The following is a 26005-nucleotide window of genomic DNA, read 5'->3' as shown; positions in this document are numbered from 1 at the left end:
AATCCTGGAGTATTTACCCAGAGAAAAGGAGGGGGGTATCAGGTTCTGGGCCTCCACAGGAAAAACGCAGAGTGTGGACTGCAGCACTGGTACCTCTGAGCACAAACTGTGGATCCGGAGGTGGCGGAGCCATCGGAGCAGTGAGCTGGGGGTGAGAAGCAGACACAGATATCACAGAGGGTAAGGCAGCCTAAAGCAAAATGACAACTTTAAATATATTCTGGGCAGGACACTTGCTTCTCCTCTTTCCTCTCTGAACTTTCATTATTGAATGTTCTTCCTATTTGCCTCCCAGTTGAGGGTGAAGTATTTCCTCTTGAGATGAGCTGACAAAGCAGGTGTCCAACCTGCTCTTTGCTGCATTCCTCTCTCAGCAAGGTGCTGAGCTGGCCACGCGCACGCACCTCTTACACACTCGTAAATCCCAAATCAGTCAGCTGCTCTCCCTGTGCTAAAGGGAAGAGCTACAAAATACAAGAAACTTGACACCCATAATTTTAGTGGGCAAAAGGAATTTATCATTCTGCTTTAGCCCCCTGGCCAAGTCTTTCCCCTTCCTCCCTACAAAAATGCTACTTTTGTGTTTTTCAGAAAAGCACTGCAGTGAACGTATCAAGTGAAAGGAATTTCAGATCACAGAATCACCAGGTTGGAAGAGACCTCCAAGGTCATCGAGCCAAACCCAGCCCTAACACCTCAACTAAACCATGGCACTGAGTGCCACATCCAGTCTTTTATTAAACACATCCAGGGATGGAGACTCTATTACCTCCCTGGGCAGACAATTCCAGACAATTCTTTCAGTAAAAAACTTTTTCCTAATATCCAACCTGTATTTCCCTTGGTGCAGCTTAAGACTGTGCCCTCTCATGTTGCCAGTTGCTGCCTGGAGAAAGAGACTGACCCCCACCTGGCTACAGCAACATTTCAGGGAGTTGTAGAGAGTGAGAAGGTCACCTCTTAGTCTCCTTTTCTCCAGGCTAAACACCCCCAGCTCCCTCAGTCGTTCCTGACAGGGTTTGTGTTCCTCACCAGCCTCGTTGTTTCCTCTGCACGTGCTCAAGCGTCTCAGTGTCCCTCCTAAACTGAGGGGCCAGAGCTGGACACAGCACTCGAGGTGTGGCCTCACCAGTGCGAGTACAGGGGAACAGTGACCTCTGCTTCTGCTGGTCACACCATTCCTGACACAGGCCAGGAGCCATTGGCCACCAGGGCACACTGCTGGCTCATGTCCAGCTGCTGTCACCAGCACCCCCAGGCCCCTTTCTGCCTGGGCACTGTCCAGCCACACCGTCCCCAGCCTGTAGCATTGCAGGGGGTTATTATGGCCAAAATGCAGGACTTGGCACTTGGACCTGTTAAACATCATCATATTGGATTCCACCCATCCAACCATTCCAGGTCTCTCTGCAGAGCCCTTCTCCCCTCCAATAGATCGACACACGCTCCCAGCTTAGTGTCACCTGTGAATTTAGTAATGAAAAACTCAATACCCTCACTCATGTCGATGAGATGGGAGTGATGATCATTTCTACACAAGAATCCCATTACTCCAGAGTATTTTAATCTTTGGTTCTAAGCATGGTTTCTTGAAAAAAAGAAATGCAGTACTTCATATTAATTGACTGCGCTAAACATTGTATTCCAAGGGGTTTGTATTCCCTAAAGGATCAAGAGATGGATGTTCTCAGCTTCATGTCAAATGCAGTCCAAGCCAGCACAGAGCAGGACCGGTACACGGGGGAGCAGGGCTGCCCTGTCCCACACAGGAAACGCAGAGGACAATTCCTGATGAGCTCACAGGGACAGCCTGTGTGACCCCCACAGGCACTCACTGCTCTGGCCCCTCACCAGCTATTTCCCTTCACTTTGCAGGCAGCTGTGCACAAGCACTGGAGAAGGATGAGGACAAATTTTCTGTGTTCTGACTTGTTGCAAATGACCCTCCAGACCTGAGACAAGGCAACCAGCAGCTGATTCAACTGGAAGTACAGTCTGCAGTTCATTGGAAAATACATTACAATGTCCATTATAAGAAATATTTCGCCATGAAAAGTGCTTGCTCCCTGACCTGTGGCATTACTAGCCATACTTGTATATCTGCTTCTTCCTTTCTGACCTCACCTCACATAGAAAAGAGCAGCTTTTCCCACTGCAGGTGTCCCCTGTCATCACTTTTCCCCACTCACGCACATGTTACCCCAGATGAAACAAAAAGTGTTCTGAATTCAGTAAGGGAAGATCAGCAGGTGTTAGTGTGCCTGCCGGCTCACAGCAGAGGAATTGCACAGAATCAGAATGGAGTGAACGAGCTATGAGTTCCATGGCCAAACAGCCCAACCTTTGATTGCCCTGTCACCTCAGCACCAGCTTTCACATTGTGTTTAATGGACGCCCTTGCTAATGCACCTCATTTGCAGGTCTACCTTGAGTGTTTATAGGTCAGTTATCACCATGGTATCTATAGGTTCTAATTAAATGCAATTATCTTTAAGGGCTAGTGATGAAACAGGATTCTTCAGTGTAATGTGCAGTTTTCTCTCAATAGCACTGTGTAATTAGGTATGAAAACAATGAGCTCAGTGGATACCCTCTATGTTTTAGGGCCCTGACTCATCTATTTTATGAAGTTGTTGGATGATCCAGCCTCATGGCAGGCTGGAGTAAATTTTCAGATGTACATGATGTGCGGGTTCGCCCCCACGGTGAGCTGCAGCTCCCAAGTGCCCATCTACAACATGACCACCTGTGCTATAAATCTGTCGTACCAAGGACTTTGTCACCAAGGGACACCTCTTTGGGGCACTACAGCTGAGTGCCGGTGCCCTCAAAACAACACTTTGTAGAACCAGATAAATAAAAGAGTAGCTAAGAGCTTGTCAGAGGAGCAGGGTCCCCCTTCACGGTGAAGCAATTCTGGCTTGCTGCACTGAGCAAGGAAACAGAACTGAGGCAACCCAGAGGCTATCTGGGATTACAAGGCAGGTTTTTAATAGCATTTTTCTAATTACTGACACAGAGGTTTTTGCTGACAGACAGCAAGTGTGTGCGTGGCTGTGGGAAGGGTTTTACCTGGCATGAAACAGACACTACTAATGCATGTCTTTACAAGGATGAGATTTCAGAAAAATCCTCAGAACAGTTACAGGAAAAAACAAACCTTACTGAGAACATGCTTCTGAGCTGCAAGCTATTGAAGGGACTTTTTGCTCCATAGAGTCTGGTTCTTTCCTTGCTTTCCTGCTAATCATGTGTGAATCTGGAAATTTGGCTTAATATTGAACCTAATATTCCTTGAGTCCTTCTTGTTTCCTATCATGACTTGGCAGATGAATGGCAGTGTGACAGCATTTAGTGTCTCGTTTTCCTTCCAGCAGGTGCTGAAATATAAAATTTCACCTTTGCTGTTTTTTTTATTCATAAGCTTGGATAAGTCACTTAAGATTTAATAAAAACTTGTTAGGTACCTACAGAAAGTCACATGAGGTTGCAAAAAGATGGAAATTTGGGGTACTGGTACTTTAACAACTCAAGGAAGCACCAGCCTGTTCCTGTTGACATACAAGCATAATCAGAAAAAGGACATTTAGCTTACCTTCAACTCACCAGGTAGCTCAGTGTCTCCACCTTACAGGGATAATGAAGTACACTGTGGTGCACTGATTCAAACAGATAATGGTTATACCGTGCTTTGCTACGCAGACAGCTACAAACACGCTAAATATGATGATTGTGAGATGGTTAAAGCCTCTGGGGAAATTTTTCAGAAGTGCCTAAGTGATTTAGAAGCCTAAGACTCATTTCCAAATGAATTTTCAATCCTACAACTCTAGGACTTTTTAAAGTTTCACCCCAGGTGCCTAAAAATGAGTTCTCTAATTAGCACAACATTTATTTTCTTGTTAACTCTATCTAGCCTCAGGGAGACCAATCTGCTCTTGTTAACTGGGGATATCTGCAACAAATTTAATTAAATGAATTTGCTTAGTATTTAGTCTGGTCTGAGAGCAAAATCTGGCTCAAGGGCTTGAACAAGCAAAGTGCAGCCTACAGAATAAAGTTCATTTAAAGGCATTTATTTCTGGGTTACACTGTTGCCCCTGTGTTATTATCCTCCTGTCTCTTGTGAAAGGAGTGAAAAGACATGAATATATGAATCATTTTGCTTATGGCAGTATTTGCTTGCAAGAGAGGCAACACCTCACCATCAGGCTCCTTGGTTTTTAGAAAAGATGTTCCAGTTCTTATTTCCTCCAGCCTTCCCTGTTCTGGTAACAGCATCGTCCTTCAGGAGCTGAGCTACACTGATGTGGCACAGACAACAGGGAGGATTTTTCAGAGTGCACTGCAAACCCTTGGGCTCCTGCACACAACTGGGGAGTGGAAATCCAGCTGCTCAAATGAGGGTTTCAATTAGTGAATGGCTGAGTGCACCATACATGAGGTACCAAAAAGGGTTTTGTCTAAGAAAACGCATCTGCTAAATGCTAGAACAATTAAATTTCCTTCAAAATTACGTTATTTTAAAGAACAATTCACTAGTAATATCCCTCACAAATCTTACTTTGCTTAGGTTGCAATTAGAATAATCCTCAAACCATTTGAATTTCTAGGCAGTGGTATTTCAGTATCATCACTTCAGCATTTGATATAAAAAAGTTAAGCTTTTATTTAATGAGAGTCATTTAAAATATGTAAATGTCAAAAGGATTACCTTAGAAAAATCTCTCAGAGAATTAAAAACATTAACAGATTCCCACAGGAAAAATTCCAGCAGAATTCAGCAACTCTCCTGTTCCCACTCCTGTCACTTGTATTTCTATCACACATTGAAGCAAAAACAAATTGCTATTAAAATATCATCCAAACACCCTCCTCCCCCTAGCAAACTCCACGGTTCACTTTGAGATACCAACAGCTCAAGAAAAGACAGGAAAAAATCCTCTTCTATTTTTCTTTAGGCTTATTTAGAGTAGTAAAACCTTAGTGGTAAAAGAGCTTTTTCAGGTATAGGAGAAATAAATCTCCCTAGGCATGTCTGGTAAACTGATTTGGGACTGAAACCAGCAGGTGTGCAGACATAATTACTACTGCAAAATATCCAACACATCCAGGTGTGCTCACAAACAGATACATGAAATCCCTGTTATTTTTTGACAATTCCCAGTCAACCAGGTGCCACCCTCCCAAAGGAAAAATCAGAGAAAAGAATGAGTTGAGAAAGACGTGAATAAATTGTTCTTCCCCCTTACCAGGTTTTCATTCATACAAAAGCCCTTTTCTAGCCTGCAGTTCTGTGCCTACCTGCACCTCCTGACCACCCTGCCCTGTGTCACAGCCCTCTGCTCTAGTGCACGAGTGTGTTTAGGAAGTGGGTCCTGGGCTGCAACTGCAGAGGCAGTCAGTGCAAATAAGAGACTCCCTCAAGCTAATAGTGCAATGCAAACTGTTTTGTTTGTTCCATCACATTTGCAATCTCCACCATTAAAATTCAGTGGGCAGCCCTTGCAGTATGAATTTCCAAGAGCAGTGTTCCCACGTTTCCAGCCTGCAGCCACTGCAGACAATGAGGTTTCTCAGTGGTGAAACCACAACCTGCTCTCAGCCCACACCAGGGCTGCCGGGAGCACCGTGGCCTCTCCTTGTGCCTCCACAGCCTCAACAGAGCCCGAGGGTCCCAGAGCGCCCGATTCCCCTCACTGTGTGCTACAACACGGCAGCACTTGGAAATGTCTTACACATCCCGGGTTGTCACAAAATGCTGCCTGGCACTTCTTAGAACCAGAGAAAGGGAATTTAGCGCTACAAGAACCCATTCAATCAGTAACGTTTTCATACATCATTAAAAGAGATGCCAGACAAATCCGCGCAAGTTGAACGAGCTGAAGTTCACCTCATCTGACTGCAAAAGTGAAATTTTTATAGGTTATTGACTACAAATGGTCTGAAGGCAGGTAGATGATTTGGTAAACAATTCTTCAGACATGTTGTGACAAATTTTTAAGCCCAGCTTTTCATTTTGCATGTACAAACCAAAAATATCAGAACACACTGAAACAGGGAAGTCAGCAATACAAAGAGATGTTGTGAGACTAAAGAAATCTCTCTGCACCCGAGGTGAAAAGCAGCTCAGCTGTACAAAGAAATGCCTTTCTGGGTCCTGCAGCCAGGTAACACAAGCAAAACACTTAGGGAATGGTGAAAATCCCAAACTAAAAGCCAGGAACGCTGTTTTTCCAATTCTTACCCCAGCTGCCTGAAACACAGGATTTGTCTGTTGTGTGCAAAGACAGAAATGTGCACTAGTGAAAGTAAAACCAGCAAAAGCTTGATCAGGAGATGTGGGAGTGCTACACAAACAGTTGCAAATGTCACAGCTCCCGAATATATGAAAATTCATTTGTCAGTCATATAACAATGCAACTTCCAGTTTAAAACTCCCACTTCTCTCTTTAGTGCTAAATTGGGATAGAAACTGTATTATACTTCTAGGGTTTCTTTAAAGATAATTTAAATAATAATTTACTTCAAGTGGAAATTAGAAAGTAGAAATTTTTAAATCAAGAAATTGATGTCAAGCAGAAATGAGAATCAGTGGAAATTTTTGATTTAACCAGTAAATGTACTAATAAAGCACTCTTAATTTTCAGAGGCAAGGATAACAAAATGCTTTCTTTTGAATTGCTTATTTTTCATATTACTATTTTCTTATGACTGCCAAAGTAGAGTTTAAGTACAGTGATGTATATCTACAAGACTTTCTGACTTCAAAACCTAATTAATTACGATAATAACAACATTTAATTAAAAAAAAACCACAACAGCGGACTGGGAGCATTCATTAGTTTGTGCTTGCACTAGAAAATACAATATCCAGATACTGTAGACAGATTTCTATCTTGCTTGCAAAACTTGCTAGTCAGCGACACATCAATGTCAAAGAGAATGCAGTGATTTATATGACCTAGTTACAGAATCCTTCATTAGCTGATATCGTAAACCTGTTGCCACACAGCCACATTACAGCTGACAAGAGTCTTTCCTCTTACAGGTTGGGAACGCTAAATACTGTCAGAGCTTTCTTTCTAAATAGTCACCAAATCATTTCTAATGACTAACAGTGACCGCCTGCTCAGAAAAACACTTCAAAAGTCTCAGTTTGAGAAGTGCTGAGAACCTCCATTTCCCACTGACTGTTAGGGAAGTTAGGAGTTCATCCTTTCTCAGGAGATCCCCAAAATTACCTTCTCTCTTGACATTTAGACAATGAATGATGGAGGTTTCCACATTTTAATTGTATTAGTCAATGGACAGATAGCAAACAAAATTGCTTATCTGCAACTGGTGATATGCCAAGAAATCTTATGGGAGCAGGGGAGAAAATGACTAATAACCGTCATGCAATGCAACACATTTTTAATGATTTCCACTCAGATAATGGCTCCTCCCAGCACTAGCGCCGTTTTTGTCTGTAAGCATTCCTTACCTGAAAAAGGCTAAACCACAATATATTAAGATTTTAAGTAAGGAAGTTTGCAAGAAAAATGTATATAAATGTCAGTGTGTAAGCTTCATGAATACAGAAACCCAGGCTTGAGTCTTGAGGTTCAATTTCAAATACTTCCATCTGCAATTTTTAAAAAACTCACTGTACAACAATTACTTTCTATATGAAAACATAGTTTCAGCATGGGAACAAAACTAAGAATGATTATAATAATTTGAAAGACACTGAGTTAACATATGGATCTCATTGCCACTTACACATTTTGGTCACTGGAACAAAAAGCTATTAATCAATATGTAAGAGCCATAAATTAACATAAACATTAATCATTCTAATACTCCCCCTGTGTCAGACTGATAATTTTTTTTCAGTCTTTCATTCTGACATATGTGCCTTCAGCTATCAGCTGGTTGACCTTTTTTAACACAATTAAACATTTTGGGCATTGCAAATCTTACTGAAGTAAACATTTTGGAGACAAATATCATGGATGCATTTCTGCCAAAAATATGGGGTCTGAAAACGTGAGAGCCCCTGCCTCTCATGTTATTGCACTAGCTTTTAATAAGGGAGCCTAAAATACAGCGTGAAATACAGCTGAAACAGATGAAATTCTAGTGTTTCATAAACAGGTTCAATTTGCAGATGAGGGAAAAGACATCCATCTGTTTTACTTTCTGAAACCATTAATTGCTTGGAAAAGTGCAATGATGTAACTACAGCCAGCCTTGTTTGGAGAAAGAAGGCATAAAAGCCCACAGGAGCTGAGCTCTACAACACACTCTGCATAAAATTATTGGGGACACAAAAGACAACAAATGATTATTCACTCTGAAAACTTAAATATGAATATGCATTTATATATACACAAATAAGTTTAACAAAGGATTTATATAAGTCTCTCTTTACCATAACATCAGACCTAGAATGAATTTAAGTTTGTACATGTGATAAATCATTGAAATCTAGCAGAAAATTGATAAGCCAAGGACCATCAAAAGAGTGTTTTGAGTAGCCTCCAGTTCAGCCATGCATAGCAATCTGTCAGCCACGGGGCTCTGTCTGCCCATCCTCCTTAATTAGGGGTGCTGCACAGTGCAGCATCAGCCACAAATCTCTTGGTTCCAAGAGCTAATAATGTCCTCAGATAGCATGGGCTTAATTAAACGTCTTCCAGACATTTCTGCAGACATTCCAGCAATAATCTTGTTTGGTAACAAACTATTAAAAAGAATTGACAGAGAAGAAATATATCAAGTTGTTACAGCAACTGAAGTTATTTAGGCCAGAATTATATGTCTGCAATTAAGGATTCTGTAACTCTGAGCAATTAAAATATCACTTTATTTGAAAACTAATTAATTCTAAACACATATTTTTCCCATGACAAACTTTTATGATTGTTTAATTTATTCCATTCTAATTACACTTTAATTAATCTACTCTTGTATAATATTATACTGTTATTCTGGCACTTGACCAATGAAGACAATAAATTGATTGCAGTTCCTTTGTGCAAGAGCAGAAACTGTCATGCCAGTTTCAACACCACGTTTATTTATTTGTCTGTTCTATTACTTTTCCTTTCCTCCCACAGGGCATAGGAACATGAAACACAGCACAAATCAGATGACATTTTGTCTCCTATACTTTCTTCTTCGAAGTGTGAAGTATAACAAGAGTTTTCAGAATTAAGGAAAAGTATATGTGACATGATATTGCATAACAAAATATAAGCAACACTAAATGAATTTATACTTCTAAAGTATGCCGCTTATTAATGACTTATCAATTGATTGTGGATGTACAGGACCATGCCCAGAGCTGCTAGAAACGGAGCTGCTCCCATGAACATTAAGGTCTGCTCAGGATCTGCCTTGATACAGTCAGCAAAAAGGGAGAGAAAGACCCAATCTCATTTTCCTACCAATCTTAAAATTAAATTAATTCAGTATCTTCCTAAGTTTAAAAGCCACTGCATTTTAATTTTGCATCAAGTCACCTTCAATTCAACTAAAATAAAACTATATAAATTATTTTATTACTCTATAAATATTACATTTGGATTAAACTCTGATACAAAGATATGCAAATATTTTATTACACATGGAATAGGTAGTGTTGTATTTTATTTTGCTTTGGCCAAACCTGAGGAAAAAAAAATGTCTGTTGTTTACAGTCAGAAGTCTTCAATTATTTTGGTTTTTAATCTGAATGTCCCTGAAGTTGGCAGTTCTCACTCATTTGTTAGGAGGAGATAGTGAGAAGTGACACTTTACGAAGACACAATTAATCTATCTACTTTTCATGTGCTTTTAAAACTTCAGCTTGTGTTCCTGGCTGCATGCTTCTTCTGCTTATGAAATACCCCTGTACTGTGCACACCTCACCACGGAGAGATGCCGTGCAGAGGAAGGCAATTAAATTAAACTACGCTGCAAGTTGAGCTCTGACAGTGCTTCTCAAAGTATTTCTTTTACTTTAATGACACAGTTTACATTTCACAGAATTAAAAAGACAAGTACAAAATACATATTCATTAAAAGAAGAAAAAAAAGGCTCTGCAATTAGCTGAACAGACTATGTACTCCACCAGCATACGGTGGGAGACGCATTTATATCAGAATATTGTACGTATTTCCTGCTCTCGTGTTTATATTGTAATTTGTTTCATAACAGTTAAAAATATACTCTAAAACTGCAAATAGCAAACAAGATAAATTGACATAAACACAGAAGGAATATTAAATAACCAAGGGCAATTCCTATTTATGACCAGCTTGTATATTGAAATCCAAATTTTGGATCTGATCTATGCTTGTCCAAACTACCAGATGATATCGGTGAGGCTGTTTAAACGAGGAAGGGTTTGCAGGGTCCGTTCATTACACCACTATTTCATGAATGAATGAAATTTCATGAAATTTCATTTGCTCCTAGGGATCTTTCTGCTTCGGTGTAAATTACAACACATCTCCGAGAGCAGTGTTATTCCACGTCCCTGTCTGGAGATGGAGAAGCTGTGGCAGGGACAGTAAGTGACCTCCCAAGGTGGCACAGTCCCCAGAACTGGGATCAGGACTGCACTCACTGACTCAGGCACAGATGGCCCCTTCCCAGGGACACTGAGATTCACATGCCTGTGGTAATTTAAGATACAAAGCAATGTGGACAGTCTGTATCGATTCATTAGATTAAAGCTTTAAATCCTTATTCAGGTCAGAAAAATCTTCTCAAGGTCAGAAACAAACTGCATTTCAGTAAAGACCATCACATTTGGTACTTAACACTTTTCTCCAAGAACCCCTTCAGTATTAACAGTGTTTCAATTAGCTACTAGGACTCCTATTCTATAGAGTGTATTTGGATAAGCCAAGTTATTGGAGAGAACTTAGTCCAAGAACTCTAGTAGGGATCACTATAATTCCACTGCAAACAGGAATGACATTTACAAAGCAAATATTACCTGAATATCAAATGAAAAAATTAATGTTTATCTTAACAGTTTAGGCTAAACTTAGACTTTAGACATAACTGTTCCTTCAAGGCAGTTAGATCACACAAATCTACATCTATTTTACATAAGCATGTAGGATGCAATAAATGTTAAATATGCTCATCCCCAAGCACACGAGCATTTGCTCATATGTTAAACAGTTAATTGTTAAAATGTGATGATATTGATAAAAAACTGGTTCTACATTTAACAGGTTGAATACTGATGATGCTTAATTCCCAGTTTCTGGTACTGTTTCCTGTGTCTGTCACGTTCTGACCAGTAAGGTTCTCTATGTTTTAAGGAGTAACACTAAATACTATTTAGCAAGTGGAGGGAAATTAACCCAAAGTTACAGACTGGAGTTGCAGTTTACACATTTAACTTCAAGCTTCACTCCTCTCATCCACGGTGAATTACACCTGACCAAAAGTGCAGTGAAAAATGCAACACTGTTTCACTGCACTAATGTGAAACTTTGAACAATTCTGCCGTACCTGAACTTGAACTCCCAGCCTTTGAATTTGTGCTGAACAGCCCCCATTGTACCGCGCTTTTATGCTGGCAGGAACTGAAGTGTCAATCTTTCACCAGATAATCAGATTATGTCATGTTCTGACCAAATTCATTAGGAAAACTTTTACCAACCCTATTATCTCAAACCAGAAAATCTAGATCAAAGTATAACCGATTTTGCAGCACAATAAAACTGTTATAAATATTTAAGCATTAATTAAATGGCCCCTTTTGTTAAAAGTAAATAAATAATTGAAAGCTACTTCTGCTTATAAGTGCTATCGAATGCAACCATATTTATCATATTTCTAAGAAAACCAGGTTCTATATATGGTGGAGAGTGCAGAGAGAAGCACTTAAAAGTCATTTGAGAAGATGCAGGGTGGCTAGACTTTTAAATAATTTGCCTAAAGTAAGTCACACTGAGTGCTCATTCTGGTGACAAAGCATTAATCCCTGAATGTCTTTGTTAACTCCATTCACACTGGATAATTGTATCTACTTCATGCAGATGTGCTGGATGGATACTACATTCAAAGGGAGACAAGAAATCCTCTTTAAGGAAATCCTACATTATTCTCAGTAAATGCAATTGTATTGTAATTTATTGTTTTTGTCCTGGAATATGCATGATCTTGTCTCCTAAAAAGGTAAATAACTGTAATTAACTTCAGCAGATGTATTTTCTGCTTGTTGATCAGATATGACATCTGCATAAACCAAACACTGAATGAAAGAGTACTTACTGCTTTTCCTGGTCTCTGTTTCAGCTGGATAGCAAGCATGGCATAAGAAGGAATCAAAGAATTCATATTAATATAATTAACAGCACGGAATCAATCTTAGACTAACCCATGAGCAGAAGCAGCAACAGGACAGTCATCAATACTGATTTCACATATTTTTTCAGTACTACAATCAGATTCTCCATCTGTAACTCAAACTTTAAAAGTATGATAATTTACGGAAAGGAGATTAATTTAGCCATTTTGAGTCAAAGACTTATTTCATAGCTTCATCCCAAATCCTGTATATTGTTAGGATCCCTTTCCCCTTTGAAGACTTAGTGAATGATTGAAGCTTCTACTTTCTGAGAAACAGATAACACAAGACTAGTAATCTGACTCTAAGCCACTGGATAAAGGCAGTTTGTTTCCTCTTAGCCCATCTGTCAACACCTCTTCAGTAATTAGTCCTAATTATTACAAAGGGCTAGCCTCCCATTCGCATTATTAAATCAGAAATAGTATCATAGCCAGGTATCTTTCAACGCCTACCAGACTGGCGACCTTCGATTTCATTGAATCTTCTATCAGTATCCGCCTTTGGAAGAGCCTCGGCAGTAATTTTAGCATCAGCTTCAAAGATGCAGATCCCACAGTGGAATTCCAGGGATGCATTCATGTACACACCCACATCATGTGACAGGAGAGCAAGCAACACAATTGACCTTTGCATTGTTCTCTAAACTCCTGTGATATAAAACACACATTTCTATTTTACACAATGGAACTGGCTTTTGCCTGCGTGCTTCGGAGCGCTCCTTTGAACTCAATGCTGATAGGAAGAATAGTGAAACCGCGTATAAAGATGAAGGTCAAATCTTTATTAGGAAAACAATACATCTAAAACTTTTTTTCAGACCAAGATAAATCTGCAAGGAGTAAACAGTAACTAAAAATATTCGTAAATGTATTTAAGTGTGAAGATTTAAGAGGTTTCTTTGGTTTATTTTTGCCGTATAGCTGAAGTACTTCCCCAGAAAAGTGGAAAACAAAAGGATGATGACATCCAAATTCTCACATAACCAAAGCTCCATTAGCGGAGGCTTTAGTCAGACCGCTGTAAGCTCTTTATTTGCATTAACATTTACTTCACTGAAACAACAGAAAAGATATTCCTAAGAACCAAACACTCCATTTCTTTTGATTAAAAGCCAAATGTGTTTCCCAGTCACACACCTGAGACCACGAGTGAGGATTTGTTTATGGTGGATTTCTCATCAACAGCAGAGCACCACCAGTTTCCACAGACACAATGAGCTGACCTGAGATGCACTCATGCAGTTTATGGCTCATGCAAGTATACCTCAAATCTCAATGATAAATTTCTCTCAGTCTTTCTCTAAACTGAAGAGTACCAGACTTTTCAGTTTCTCCTCATATGACAGTTGTTCCACTTGACCAAATTGTTTCAGTTACCATTTCTGCACCATTTGTAACCCTAAATCCATCTGGAAAAGCAGAGAACTGAATACAGTACTTCTGATATGAGTCCAATGAGTTTTTCTTAGTAGCAGAGTGATATCCTTGATGAGATAAACCTTCACTAACATCAAAAATACCATGTCGCTTTCAAAAGAAAAGTTATTTCTTTCTACAAGAGAGATAATTCCAGCTAATACACCTGGCACAGGAAGTTATCTTTGTTCTCATTAGTTTGGGATTTCTCCTGCAGAGCAAGCCAACAGAGAAAAGACCTAAGTGTAAGTGTACTGTCCAAGGATCTACATCCGGAAGAAATAGCATAATATTTGAATAGCACTTCCTGAAACACCTAGACTTCCTGGAATTAACAGTTAAAATCCCAGAGGAATTGATAATGTTCTCTGACAATCCAAGCCTAGCAGACTGCTGCCCAACACCGCTGTGTACATACCTTTCAGGGAAGAATTTTAAAGGTCCTAACTGCAAAAAAGGTCCTACATCAATGCTTGAGACCTCTGGTCTCAGAGTTCACACCTCTATGCCCTGTAGCTTCCCTTGCTGATGTGGGCCAAAATCCCTCTTATATATCATGCTAGGAGCTGCTTCTCTCCATTCCCAGCTACATGCATTGAAATGGCATATTTTACAGTATAACAAATCCTGCTCTATCTTAGGTTTACTTTGTATTATGCAGAGTGGCAATGGGTTGCCATGATTTTCATTTAATATCATTAACTTCCATGGAAGTAAAAGTGTTTGGGTCAAAGAGAGGCAGCAACTATAAAAGCATAAGTGCACAATGTAATCTCAAAAGAAAACAGAAATCAGAGTCCAGCAGCAGCAACAAAAGGAAATCTCTTTGTTCCAGCTGCATGAGCCACCCAAACACTGAGGAGAACAGTGCTGACATCTCCCTGAGACTGTGCACGACAGCAATGCAACGTAACCACAGCCTTGCCTTGGCCTCACTTCAGCCACCACATGCCCAAATCAAACTGGCAATGGGATGGATGGATCCCAGGCCCTTCACCTGCCAGTTCTGCTCAAGTGCAGAGAGAAAGATGAGGCCCCGTGTGCCAGTGCAGTCCTCACAAGAAGAAGGTCTGGGCTTCATGACACAGTTAGCAAACCTCTGCAAAGCACAAACTCATTTTTAGATACAGCAAATTCAAATGTTTTGTAGGAATGCCCTTCTGCAGTTTCCTCAGTTCCCTCTAAGGTTCAAAATACTTCCAAACATCAATACTTACACAAAGGTAGCACTTTTTCCAGTAAACTAACAGTGCTTTTAAAGAGATTACTCACACAGAGAAGATGTTCTAACACATCGTCCACAGCCATGGCACATTAACTTACCAACTGACTTCAGGTCTCTCAAAAGAGAAAAGTCTTCATTATAATGTGTTTTGTATAAAACCAGACTACAGTTTAACCTGCAAGGCCTCTGGTATGTTCCTTTCGCAAATCTGCAAGTACTGGTTTCACGGAAGAAGTCTGTGCCAAAGTATATTATACCTACTATGGCAATAAATTCTTCATGGATGAGGTTTTACACATAAATTACCTTCATTTGCAGTCTCTGAATGCTCTTCTAAATTTTACGGGATAACATGAATTATGAGCACCCGTGTATTTCTTGTAGCTATACTGTGAGGCAGATTTTTTCTACTACTTGCAAAAGATTATGCAAGTGAGTTATACTCTACACCTCTCTCCCTCTAGCCTCATTGAACCAGTGTAATAACACAAACCAGTCAGTTGCTTATGAGAAGTGTTTGGTCTGCTATAAAGATATGTATGTATTAATTAGTCTAACTAGGATTGAATGTAAATCACATGGTTAAACAAAAGCTCTACATATATCAGAAAGGTTTTTTCTAAACCTCATAATCTTAGATTTCTTAACCTTGGTTAATTCTTAGTTATTGCTTGGTTTAGCTATTGGGTACATACATGGTTTGGCAAAATAATTGTTTTTAAATAAACCGTGCATTTACAGAGCACAAATTATATTTATGTGAAGTTACAACTTATATTTATTTGAAGTTACCATTGTAATCTTTACAAAATTTGGCGGGGTTTCAGCAGTTGGGCTTTAGGTATTTTGCTGGTTCTGCTGGATTTCTAAAGCCCTAAAGAACTGGGAATGGAATGAGTTCTGTTCACTGTTATTATTGGTCTCTAGTAAACACTATTGGTGACCCACTGGAACTTAAATCCTAGCCATTCTTCATATTTGTGTTGAAGACTGGGTGCTTTGGACTCAGTTCATACACAACATCTGCCTCGGAAGCAAGGTTCCAGGTTCCACAGGAGCTCTAATTCCATGAATCACTAGAAACCTGAACTGGCAAACAGTACCTGGACCCCAATTCTACAAATTGCTCTAAACCTACTATCTGAAACAGCTTGGTAGTTTCAAAGGCTTCACAGGAACAGGTCCAGGATGAGTCGTTTCTCCAAACGGAGACATCACTGGTCGGCTGTACCGAATAGCACCTACTCACAGCCACTGAATCTGAGCGGACAAAGACAGCAGGAATGGTACACGTGGTGTGGGAACACTTGCCCCACTCCCATGACAGTGGGTGAAGGCTCAGGCAAGAAGGCTCATAACAAGATCAGACAAAACAGAAAACACTGAATCATGTTAAAGTAATTACCAGAAAATAAGACTTCTGCAAAATATTTGCAATCAGCTCTCTGGAGCCTTCAGGCTGAGTCTTGCACTGGGCTGCCTGTAGCAGCACCACCCCAGGAGGCGCTCCAGGAAGAGCGGGTGACTCAGTCGCAGTTCCTCCCTGGCTCCTTCCTCCCGCATGGCACAACAAATAACTGCACCCTGTCCCGCTGCAGCGCTCCCACGATACTGCCAGCCAGCCTGACAGCACACACAGCCAGCCCTGCTCCCCTCTGCCTGCCCTGCTTCCAGGGCCCCACTGTCCCTTCACCCCACTGTGTCTCCTCTCCATCTCCCCACACCCAAACCTGCTGTCCAATGGGCCATACGGGACACACTGACTTCTCACCACTGCCCTGGGGTGCTGCTAGGAACAGGGATAATCTAGCATGCAGATAGCATCAGCATGAAACAGAAGAGAATCCTAGTCAGGAAGAACAGAACATATGTCGTCACTAGATAATGATAACCACATTTAATGGGCACAAGCATGAAGGCATAAATTTCAGAGATTTCCCCCTTGTTTTAAAAAATAGGGGCTTATTATAAAAATGCCCAATTACACCATCAGGCACTACACAATATCTATGATAAAAAATCACAATAATTAGATGCTATGTGCTGATTTCAATTATTTAGCAGTGGAGCAATAAAATAAGCAAATACCTTAAAAATGTTATTTTCCTAGAGAAATCTCAAAACACAAAAGTAGCTAAAAAATTACCTGTCAGGCCCTTAGACATCCCATGGTAAGATTTAAGCTGCAAGGATTCTCAGATCCACTTTTTTTGCTGCAAGATTACAATGGAGCTAGTATATGGGAAAAGAGTGAATTCCTGCCCTGACTGGGTTAGTTATGATGCCACCTTAGAACTAGATATTTGGGAAAAAACAAAGGCATATATAGAGGCTAAAAGCAGTGAGGATCTGAAGCAGTGAGGCAGTTCAATCCACAGGGGCCATGTCTGCATGTCTGCACATGTCCCTCCGCTGAAGGACCCAGGCTGTGTTCATTAGTGTTGGAAAACCTTGCAAGATTATATTTAAAAATACTTAAAATTGAAAAAAATAGTTCCAAAACATAATCTTCCTTGAGAAATAGCATCCAAATCACTAGAAATAAAGGGCATTTCCAGATATTTTCAATAATCTGTCACAGACAAGAGAAAAAAGGCTTCCACATTAAATATTGCCAATTCTATTCTGGGGCTAAGTAACACTCCTGGACAAATGGTGATAAAAACCACCAGCACGCAGGAGTGGAGCTGTGGCAAACCGGGTGCTGCACTGTCCTTATGCACCCTGCAGTGCACACTGTCCTGACCAGGGACAGGGCTCTGTCAGCCAGTGATATGAAGGTGGCCATGCCACCTTCCTTTCTTTTTGGTGGAACTGATGTTACATCAAGGAAAGGCCTCCAGCACAGCTCCAAATTTGCAAGGCTCAACTGCTGTCAGTGTGCCAGACTCAGCATTACAGGGAAAAAAAATGGATGGATGTGGAGCTTCTAGACTGCCTTCACTCCAGCTGTTACCTTGCAGAAGTTGGGAGGGATGACACTCAAAAATTCTTCACATTTGGTATTACATTAAGAATTCTTCTGTCAAAAGCAAAAAAAGAACACAGCCCACTTCCACTCATGTTTCTAATAAACTTTTGCTTTTCTTGATAGATTTTCAGCTAAACAAAAATTGAGCTAGAGATGTCCAGTTCAAACTAAATGTCCTATAAACTAAATGTGGCTGATTGTTCCTTGCTTCCTTACATCATTCTCACCAAGAACAAAACAAAACTTGTTGATGAACGCATTTTAAGGCAAGAATAATGACCATTCCCAATCCCACAGTTTCATTTTTATTGCAACTAAAACAGCCCTGAAGGTCTTCCATTAGCTTCAGAGGCTGGGAGGGAATGGGAAGAACGATGTGTTATGCTACAGTGGAGGAAGTACACACGCCAACTGGAAAAATGGACTATAAAAAGCTTTTCTTACACAAACATGAGGAAACAACCAACACCCTCAATTGTTGAAGTGAAAGGAGGGAGGCCTAAACACACTACTAGAAAAAAAAATTTTAAAGTCCTGCAATGTGTCACATGTTCCCAATTGCTCTCAGATTTGAGAGCCAGGTTCAGTAAGGTCCAACTGTTACCAAGCAAAAGAGCACAAATGCTGTGGAACTGCAGCAGGCTGGAGACCCCGCTGCTCACACGATCACTTGGCTTTTTGGCACAGCACTATGGACTCTCCCCAGCTCTGCAACCTGGGACAGGGACTGCAAGTTGGGTGAGGAGCCCTCTGCACCTGGGACAAGAGATCAGAGTGCAAAACCAGGCAATGGTGCTGCACTGCAGGAAAGGTGGTGCCACCAGGGCAACCAATTCTGCTGCAAGGGCCTTTCCTAACCAGCGGCATCTCCAGCTGCTCCAGGAACACATCCCCTCCAGCCAACACAGGAACGTGGCTCACCCAGCTCAGAACCAGGGTGGCACACAGGGCCAAGAATTCAAAGTACAGCTTCAGAGGGTCAGGCTCATTACAGAAATACTGGCAGGACAGAGATGCAAACTCTAACAAGGCAGACCGAGGAAAAAGGAGGTGGACAGTGAAGTTGGCCACACTGATTTTATCTCCTTTGGAGAGATTGCTGCCTGGATCTCTGCACTGGGCAACGCTCAGTTGGAACAGCCATCCCCGATACTTCACGCACTTCCATGCCCCAAGAAACAGTCCCATACACCACAGTATTCTGACCCCTAGCAGCATAAAGCCTCTAAGAGACACACAACCAAAAGAGAGCTCCCACAATGATCTACTGCCACTTCAGCAGTCTCATATTTTTCCATTAAGGTAATTTTCTTCGGCCATGAACATAAATTGGCATTTAGCAAAGTCATAACCCTCTAGTTACAGAGCTTGAACTTGTCAACAATTATTTAGTGAGTGTAATAGAGCTAGGTCAGAACACAGATACACAATCCAGAGATTCTACTAGTCCTTTCAAAATCACTCCTTCCCCAGCAGCCACTGTATGAAATGACATTAAAAGTAGAGGTTTGGCTATGCAATGAACCTGTAGCTTCAAACTAATTTAGCTCAGAAATTTCTTACATGGTTTTGAGTCTCTACCGCTTGTAAATGACTACAAATCAAAACCAGAGACATCATGAGACAATATTTGAGTGGAAGCAGATAGTCCACATTCTCTCTTGCCCCCAGAACATGTGAAGTTGTTTTGGAATTTTTGAAAATAACAAGAAACACACTAAGCACTAGGACAATACAGACCTACCTTAAAACTGGCATAAAACTGCAGTTTTTTCCCCTGCTGCTTACTTAAGGAAGGTGTTATCATTGCTTTGCCCAGAACACACAGACAGCAACACGGCTCAACACTTCAAACACCAGGAGGATCAACACAGGAGAAACGAGCCTGCTTTGTCCCTGGCATTAATGGTCAACACAAAACAGGACACTGGATTCTTGAATGCTTCCTTTACTCTGCAGAAGGCACATGAAGGAGTTCTGATAGGCCACCCTCCCTCCTGATTTCAAACTGAGAATCCATGGCTCCTCTGCTCCCACCTTTATGTCTGTGCTCACTTTTCTCATTGTCTCATTGCATTTGTGGGAGGCTGCTATTGTTTTTTTTACATTAACTGTGTCCATGGGTCTCTCCACAGCTCACACTGTGTACAGTCCCTAATTAATCTTGTTTGCAGCTCTGCTTTTCCCAGCCCCTAACACTGACTAGGACAGTTCTTCTCTCAGTGTCACTGCTTTCTCACAGCAAAACTGGCACTGTGGGCTGCCAACTGACTCCTGACAATTTATTTCTATGTGCACAACATCATACAGTTCTACAACATGAACTAAGAAAAAATAATCCTCAAATCTTATGTAATTCTCCTGTTTTCAGAGGTCAGGAAGCTCCTTTATATTCAAACTCAAATGCTGATGATAGAAACTAGCATTTTAAGAAGGGGCAAGCAGAAATTTCTCATCAACTGAACAAGTTGTGCTCTGCTTCTGGGCACACATTACAGGATCTTTTTCGCATCACACCTACTCTACTAAATATACAAAACACTGTGCAAGTGATAGTTTTGTCAGCCACCAGCTAATCAAATGAAAAATTATTAGGCTTAAAAAAATAATAAAAGCAGAAGCCAGCTGTGCATTTGTTGGATGAAAATCCCAGTGTCTCCCATGTTAGCTCATGTGTATTTCAATTTCTGGGAAGAAAATAATGGGAGTTTCTCCACCCTTTCTCATGTGAGCCATAAAACAGATTTATTACCTAGGATATATTCTGTGTTTTCTCCTGAGGAAAAAAGAAAGTGGTGGAACAAGTTCATTTTTTTCCCTTCTAAAACAAGGATTTTCTTTATAATAAACACAGAGCTTAATTTTGGTATCATATGGCCCTTCTATTTAATGCTCTGGTCACACTTTTTGCCTTTCTAAATCTTGAATTGTTGCATTTTCATTTCAGTGGGGAATCTACAGCTGCTCCAGCTGTCTGAGTGTGAAAAGTCTGTCCTAAGATTCCTAGCTGGTGTTTTGAAGCAAAATCTTTCCCTCCCCTAAATCAAAGAAATTTACCATCTACTGAAAAACTATGGAATAACTAAAACAAAAAGAAAAGCTAAACATTAGTCTATGTTTCTTTTTCAAATAGTTCTTGCTCAGCTTTACCTTACACTCAACTGTCACCCAGTGGCTCTGGGAAACTCAGGCCACAGACCCAGAGGTTTAGGACAGGGTTGCATCTCATCTGGGAAGGTTATCCTGTACAAACAACTGGTTTTTTTACTGTAATGGTCACCTTATGACCTTTAAAAATAAATCATGAGAAAGAAGATTTGCTGACTAAAAGATTTTTTTTTCTCATAAAATTCTTAATTTGCTCGCAGTGTGATATTACAGTGCTAAAGACCTGTGCTGGTAAATCCATTTACAGAAAAGGTGACTTCCTCTGGAACTTTTGCTTTGAGATGTAGAAGAGACTGATTCCTATTTTAAACACTTCTGAATCATTATATAGCCTGGATTCTCCAGTTCAGTTGTCTGGAAACTTTCAAGGCTAAGATATCCCTTTTTTAAATGACTTCCAGTAACACAGCTTTTTAAAGTAAATCTGTTGACCCTGATGTTTGTAGCCTAAATGTGTTCTACAGTCTCCCATTGCTAACCAGCACCTCTTTACAATGAGTCACCTTCCTCAACACAGCAAACCTGACATCTCTCAAAGTTTCAGTTCTTTCAAATAATCCCATGATATATGAGCGTTTACAGCAAGTCATAAATGCCAGTGAGACAATTTTTGAAATGATGAGCTGTGCCATCATTAGCTGCATATAATTAAAATGTACCATAGGAAGTGCATTCATTACTGTTGTGAAATTATTTTATTGCTTATGAAAAGAAAAGAAAAATGCACTTTTAATGATATGACTGTGCCAGCACAGAGCTCAAAAGGAAGCTGGCTTGCTTGGGCAAAAAAATTGTGCAGCTTTTTTGGGAAGAGTTGTTTCATTCTCATTGTTTTGTGATCACTTACACTGCTCCACAGAGACCAGTAATTTGGAAACTAAAACTCCAGTAGCTTGAAGAGTTTTCAACCTATTACTAATTTGAAATCCTACATTTTTACTACCAAGTATATTCTAGTGCAGTCAAACTGCGTTCTTACAAAGAGGGCATAAATGCATGCACACAGGTATTCTGGGGAGGAAAACACTGCCACTACACTTACCTTTTCCCTTCATAAAGACACACAAATAATGTATATATATATATAATGTAATAATACATGTAATACTGTCTTGAGAGTCCAAGTTTGTACAGAAGAAAAGTAGCCGTGTTACAACTTGAAAAGGGTCTCCAAAAAGCAAAGTTCAACCTTTTTTTTAATCAAGTTTGTCTTCACAAAGCCAGAAATAGCACTAGCATGCATCTATAATCCAGCTGCAATAAGACAATTACAGAAGAGCAGTCATAGTAGCTATTTTTCCCCAATGAAGACAGTCCTTCATAGAATATAATTTTGAAAAATCAGAATCTTCAGGGTTAAATTTCCCATATGAGCTAATTAGCAATGTCTGGTTTACAGTTACTACTGATCCAATGAAACAGTACATTGTTATGGCTGAGCCTGCAGAGAAATAGTACTCAAATTAAAAATAAGACCTCTGCAAACACAGCCTGATGTACTTCATGGTAGAGAGCCAAAACAATGTGTCTCTTTAGAATGTAAGAACATATTCGGGTCAGTAATTCAACAGTTCTTTGCAAAAAGAAACTCATGGTATTTTAAAATGCTCAGAAAAGGCATAAATGTACTTAGGCAACAGATCTGCTCCCTAAAAACCTAACAATTCCAACATCATAATTCTAGTGCTTAAAAATAAGTCTCTACATCAATTAACCGAAATCAGACAATCTATCTGATATTAGAAACAGGCATCTATTCCAGTGCATGCACCAACATAATTTCCATCTGCAGAATCTTTATAACTGATAATCACACATCCACGCCAGAATAAACAGAGTTAGACTTGCTGATCACAGGGTATTTTTAAAACAAGAAAAAACTAGTTTACCTGTAAATCAATAGAAACATTAATAGGAATCATTAAAAAACAAGAAGTTGCTCCCATAGCTTTTAAAAAATCCAGTAATCTAGTTACAAATAAAATTTTAAAAAATTCTTTATACTTCCTGTAACTTAAGCAGACAGGATACATTTTTTATGACATTCCCCAGACACAGAGCCCTCTCTAAAAGCTTTACAGAAAAGCTGCTAACACTGGGGGTCTACTGGAAGAAGCTTCAGAAGGATGTCAGGTCATAAAGAGACTATGCTAAAAAGTGTGGCAAAATGCTCCTCAAAACAATTCCCAGAGGAAAAAGTTACACACACATTTCCATCTCGTGTGGTCCGTTTTTTTCTAGAGCACACACCATGCTTGCTTTTTACCTTTTTCATTTCAAAATGAAGCTGCTGAATCTAGAACAGGGATTGTTTCCTGCTCTTAACTTTTAAGTTTAAAGGAGTTATACAAGGCATTTTCCTTGCTTCAAACGACCAGCACTACAGAGGAGACAAGCACAGCGAAGGAACGCCCATGTCGGAGGTCAGTGCCAATGTCCCCCGAGCGCTGCGCCCGGAGCAACGCGGCCGCCAGAGGGCGACAGCGAGCGGGCAGCCACGAGCCCGGAGCGGGCCCACAGAGCTCTGACCAGTTGATAAAATAAAACATTATTTTTTATATTGCCGTACTGTATTTGACAATAGTATGTTGTCTTTTTTAATGCTCCCAACTGAAAGGTATTAAAGCACTTTTAGGTGTTCCTGAGGACTGCCACTACTCTTTTGCAAATGGTGGGGAGAGACCCACCCGAGGCCGTGCTCTCCTTGGACAGAACCGTGTTTGATGCTCAGCCAGTGCTGTTCCTGCCTTACCTCCGTCTGCTCAAGCAGTGTCTGTGTTGCTTAAATACCTAAAAAACCCCTGTTTCTATTGGTCATAGAAATACTGGGATTGTTATGGAGAGTTGTAAAATTCGGTACATTAGAACTGTGAGCTCCATTACCACTGGGTTTGGTGCTGATACTGATGTCTGATGGCTGTATCCTGAACTCAAGGCACACACACTGTAATACCGCTGCCAGAGGAGCTCCTGCACGGACTGTCCAGGCAAACTGCTGCAGAGCATCAAGAAGATGCAGATTCCAAACAAAACATCTCCCTCACCATGCCGCCTAGAGCTTCTTCCCACCCCTGCTGGAGTGGGGCTGTGTGAGGCTCTGCAGGGCCATGCAAGGCTCTGAGGGGCTGTGAGGGGCTCCGAGAGGCCATGAGTGGCTATGCAGGGCCTTGCGGGACTCTGAGGGGCGGTGCAGAGCTCTGAGAGGCCGCACGGGATTCTGAGGGGCTGTGAGGGGCTCTAGGACCATAAGTGGCTCTGAGGGGCTCTGGGGACACGAGTGGCTCTCAGGGGCTGTGAGGGGCTCTGGGGACACGAGTGGATCTCAGGGGCTGTCCAGGGCCCTGAGGGGCTGTGAGGGCTCTGGGGACACGAGTGGCTCTCAGGGGCTGTGAGGGGCTCTGGGGACACGAGCGGCTCTCCGGGGCTGTAAGGGGCTGTAAGGGGCCGCGCGCCGCGGGCGGTGCGTGACGTCGCCCCCGTCGCGCGCCCCGCACGCGGCAGCCGAGCCTCCACCGCGCCGTTGCCGTGGCGACGCCCCGCGCGTGCGCGCAGCGCCACTGCCTCCTCCGGCCCGTGAGGCTGCGCCGCGCCGGTGACAACGGTGCCGTCCCAGCCCGATCCGGCCCCGCCGCCACCCCCACGGCCGAGTGCGGGGTCCCCCCATCCTCCCTCCCCCCGCTCACCGAGCACCCTTCCGCCCGGCGGGGCGGGTGCGTGACAGCGATTATTCGGCGATCCCCGCGGGAACCGGACGGACAAGGAGGAACGCCGAGCTTCGCGCGTGACGTCACGGGGCCGGCGGGCGGCGCGCACGCGCCGTGGGTGCCGGCCCGCCGGGGCCCAGCGGCAGCCGGGACCGAGCGCGGCTCGGGGGGTCCGTCCGGGGCTCCCGCTCACGGCCGCCCGCAGCGCCGGCGGCGGCACCGGCGGGCAGCGCAGCCCCCGGGGAGCAGCCCCGCTCTGCGGGTCCTACGAGGGCCTCGGCGCCTGTCCGCTTCCTCACGCCCCGTAACCGGGAGGGCCCGGCCTTCACCGGGAGCCGGAGCGTGTCACTGCTCGGTGGAGCCAGGGACGAGCTCTGAGCCAGCCGGGAAGGGCTGGCCCGGGGCGCTGGTGCCGGGCTGTCGCTGCCCCAGTCGGTGTGTGGCTCGGGCCATTCCCCGCAGCGGGGTGGGAAGGCCCAGCAGTGGGGTGCGCACTGGGCTGTGGGTTGGGCTCTCTCCATTTATCAGGTGCTATGCATGGGGTTATCGCATTCCTGAGGTCATTTGTTTCCTCCAGAAGCCACTGTGAACTTGGATTTGCTGTGGGATAAAGACCCAATTCTTTCAGTGCAACACAGCCATAAAAAGTCTCCCAGGTCCTGCAGGAGAGCTGCCTTAGAGAAAAAACGTTGCCTTCCGAAAAGGTTCCCAGTTCCCTTTACAGGTGTCACAACTGAACTAAATCAGGCAACAGTTAAATAACCCTGTGTGCGTTGTTGGAACAAAAGTGCCGTGGGGTTGCAGTTGTCCCCGGGTACTGTACCCGTCCACCCTCGGCAGGATGGTGGGACGCGCAGTGCAGACGTGTGCAGTGACAGCACTGCAGAGATGCACTCTTTCTTCCCCCCTTTCACAGGCCCCTTTTACTCTCCAGCCACACCAAGACTTGCTCAAGGAAAACAAATAAACCATCATTTGCTTGTGTCACCTGTCTAGCAGTTAAAAGCTGTGTCATTTATGTAGTTTTTCAGGAAGCTGCCCTGCTCTAACTCCAGCCAGAAAGCTTGGTACCTCATAAAACATGCTTTTCAGTTTTTCTACCATTTTTGCCCAAAGAGCCAGTGTCTTTCAAAACTAAATTAGATCTCGTGCTGTTAAATGAGTGCTGTTCTGTTCCA

The 26005-nt window shown here is 42.1% G+C and overlaps 1 protein-coding gene across 3 annotated transcripts in view; it reads right to left on the bottom strand.

Moving 5' to 3' along the window:
* Positions 1-25686, bottom strand: part of GNB1L (G protein subunit beta 1 like) — a 49278-nt gene extending 23592 nt beyond the window's left edge. The window contains exons 1-3 of one of the 3 annotated variants that reach the window (XM_063415773.1): positions 24807-25686; positions 24007-24118; positions 18-145 (exon numbers count right to left, since the gene is read on the bottom strand). In XM_063415773.1, coding sequence (XP_063271843.1) covers positions 18-133 — 116 coding nt within the window. In that variant the 5' untranslated portion in view covers positions 134-145; positions 24007-24118; positions 24807-25686. Of the gene's footprint in view, positions 1-17; positions 146-3471; positions 3507-24006; positions 24119-24806 lie in introns of those variants that run through there. The other 2 variants (XM_063415772.1, XM_063415774.1) reach the window with 2 other exon arrangements.
* Positions 25687-26005: the final 319 nt, after the last annotated feature.

This window comes from Prinia subflava, chromosome 19 (genome assembly GCF_021018805.1).
Source record: "Prinia subflava isolate CZ2003 ecotype Zambia chromosome 19, Cam_Psub_1.2, whole genome shotgun sequence".
NCBI classification, from domain to species: Eukaryota; Metazoa; Chordata; class Aves; order Passeriformes; family Cisticolidae; genus Prinia; species Prinia subflava.
The sequence above is the reverse complement of the archived record's forward strand: the minus strand, read 5'-3'. Positions and strand labels throughout refer to the sequence as shown.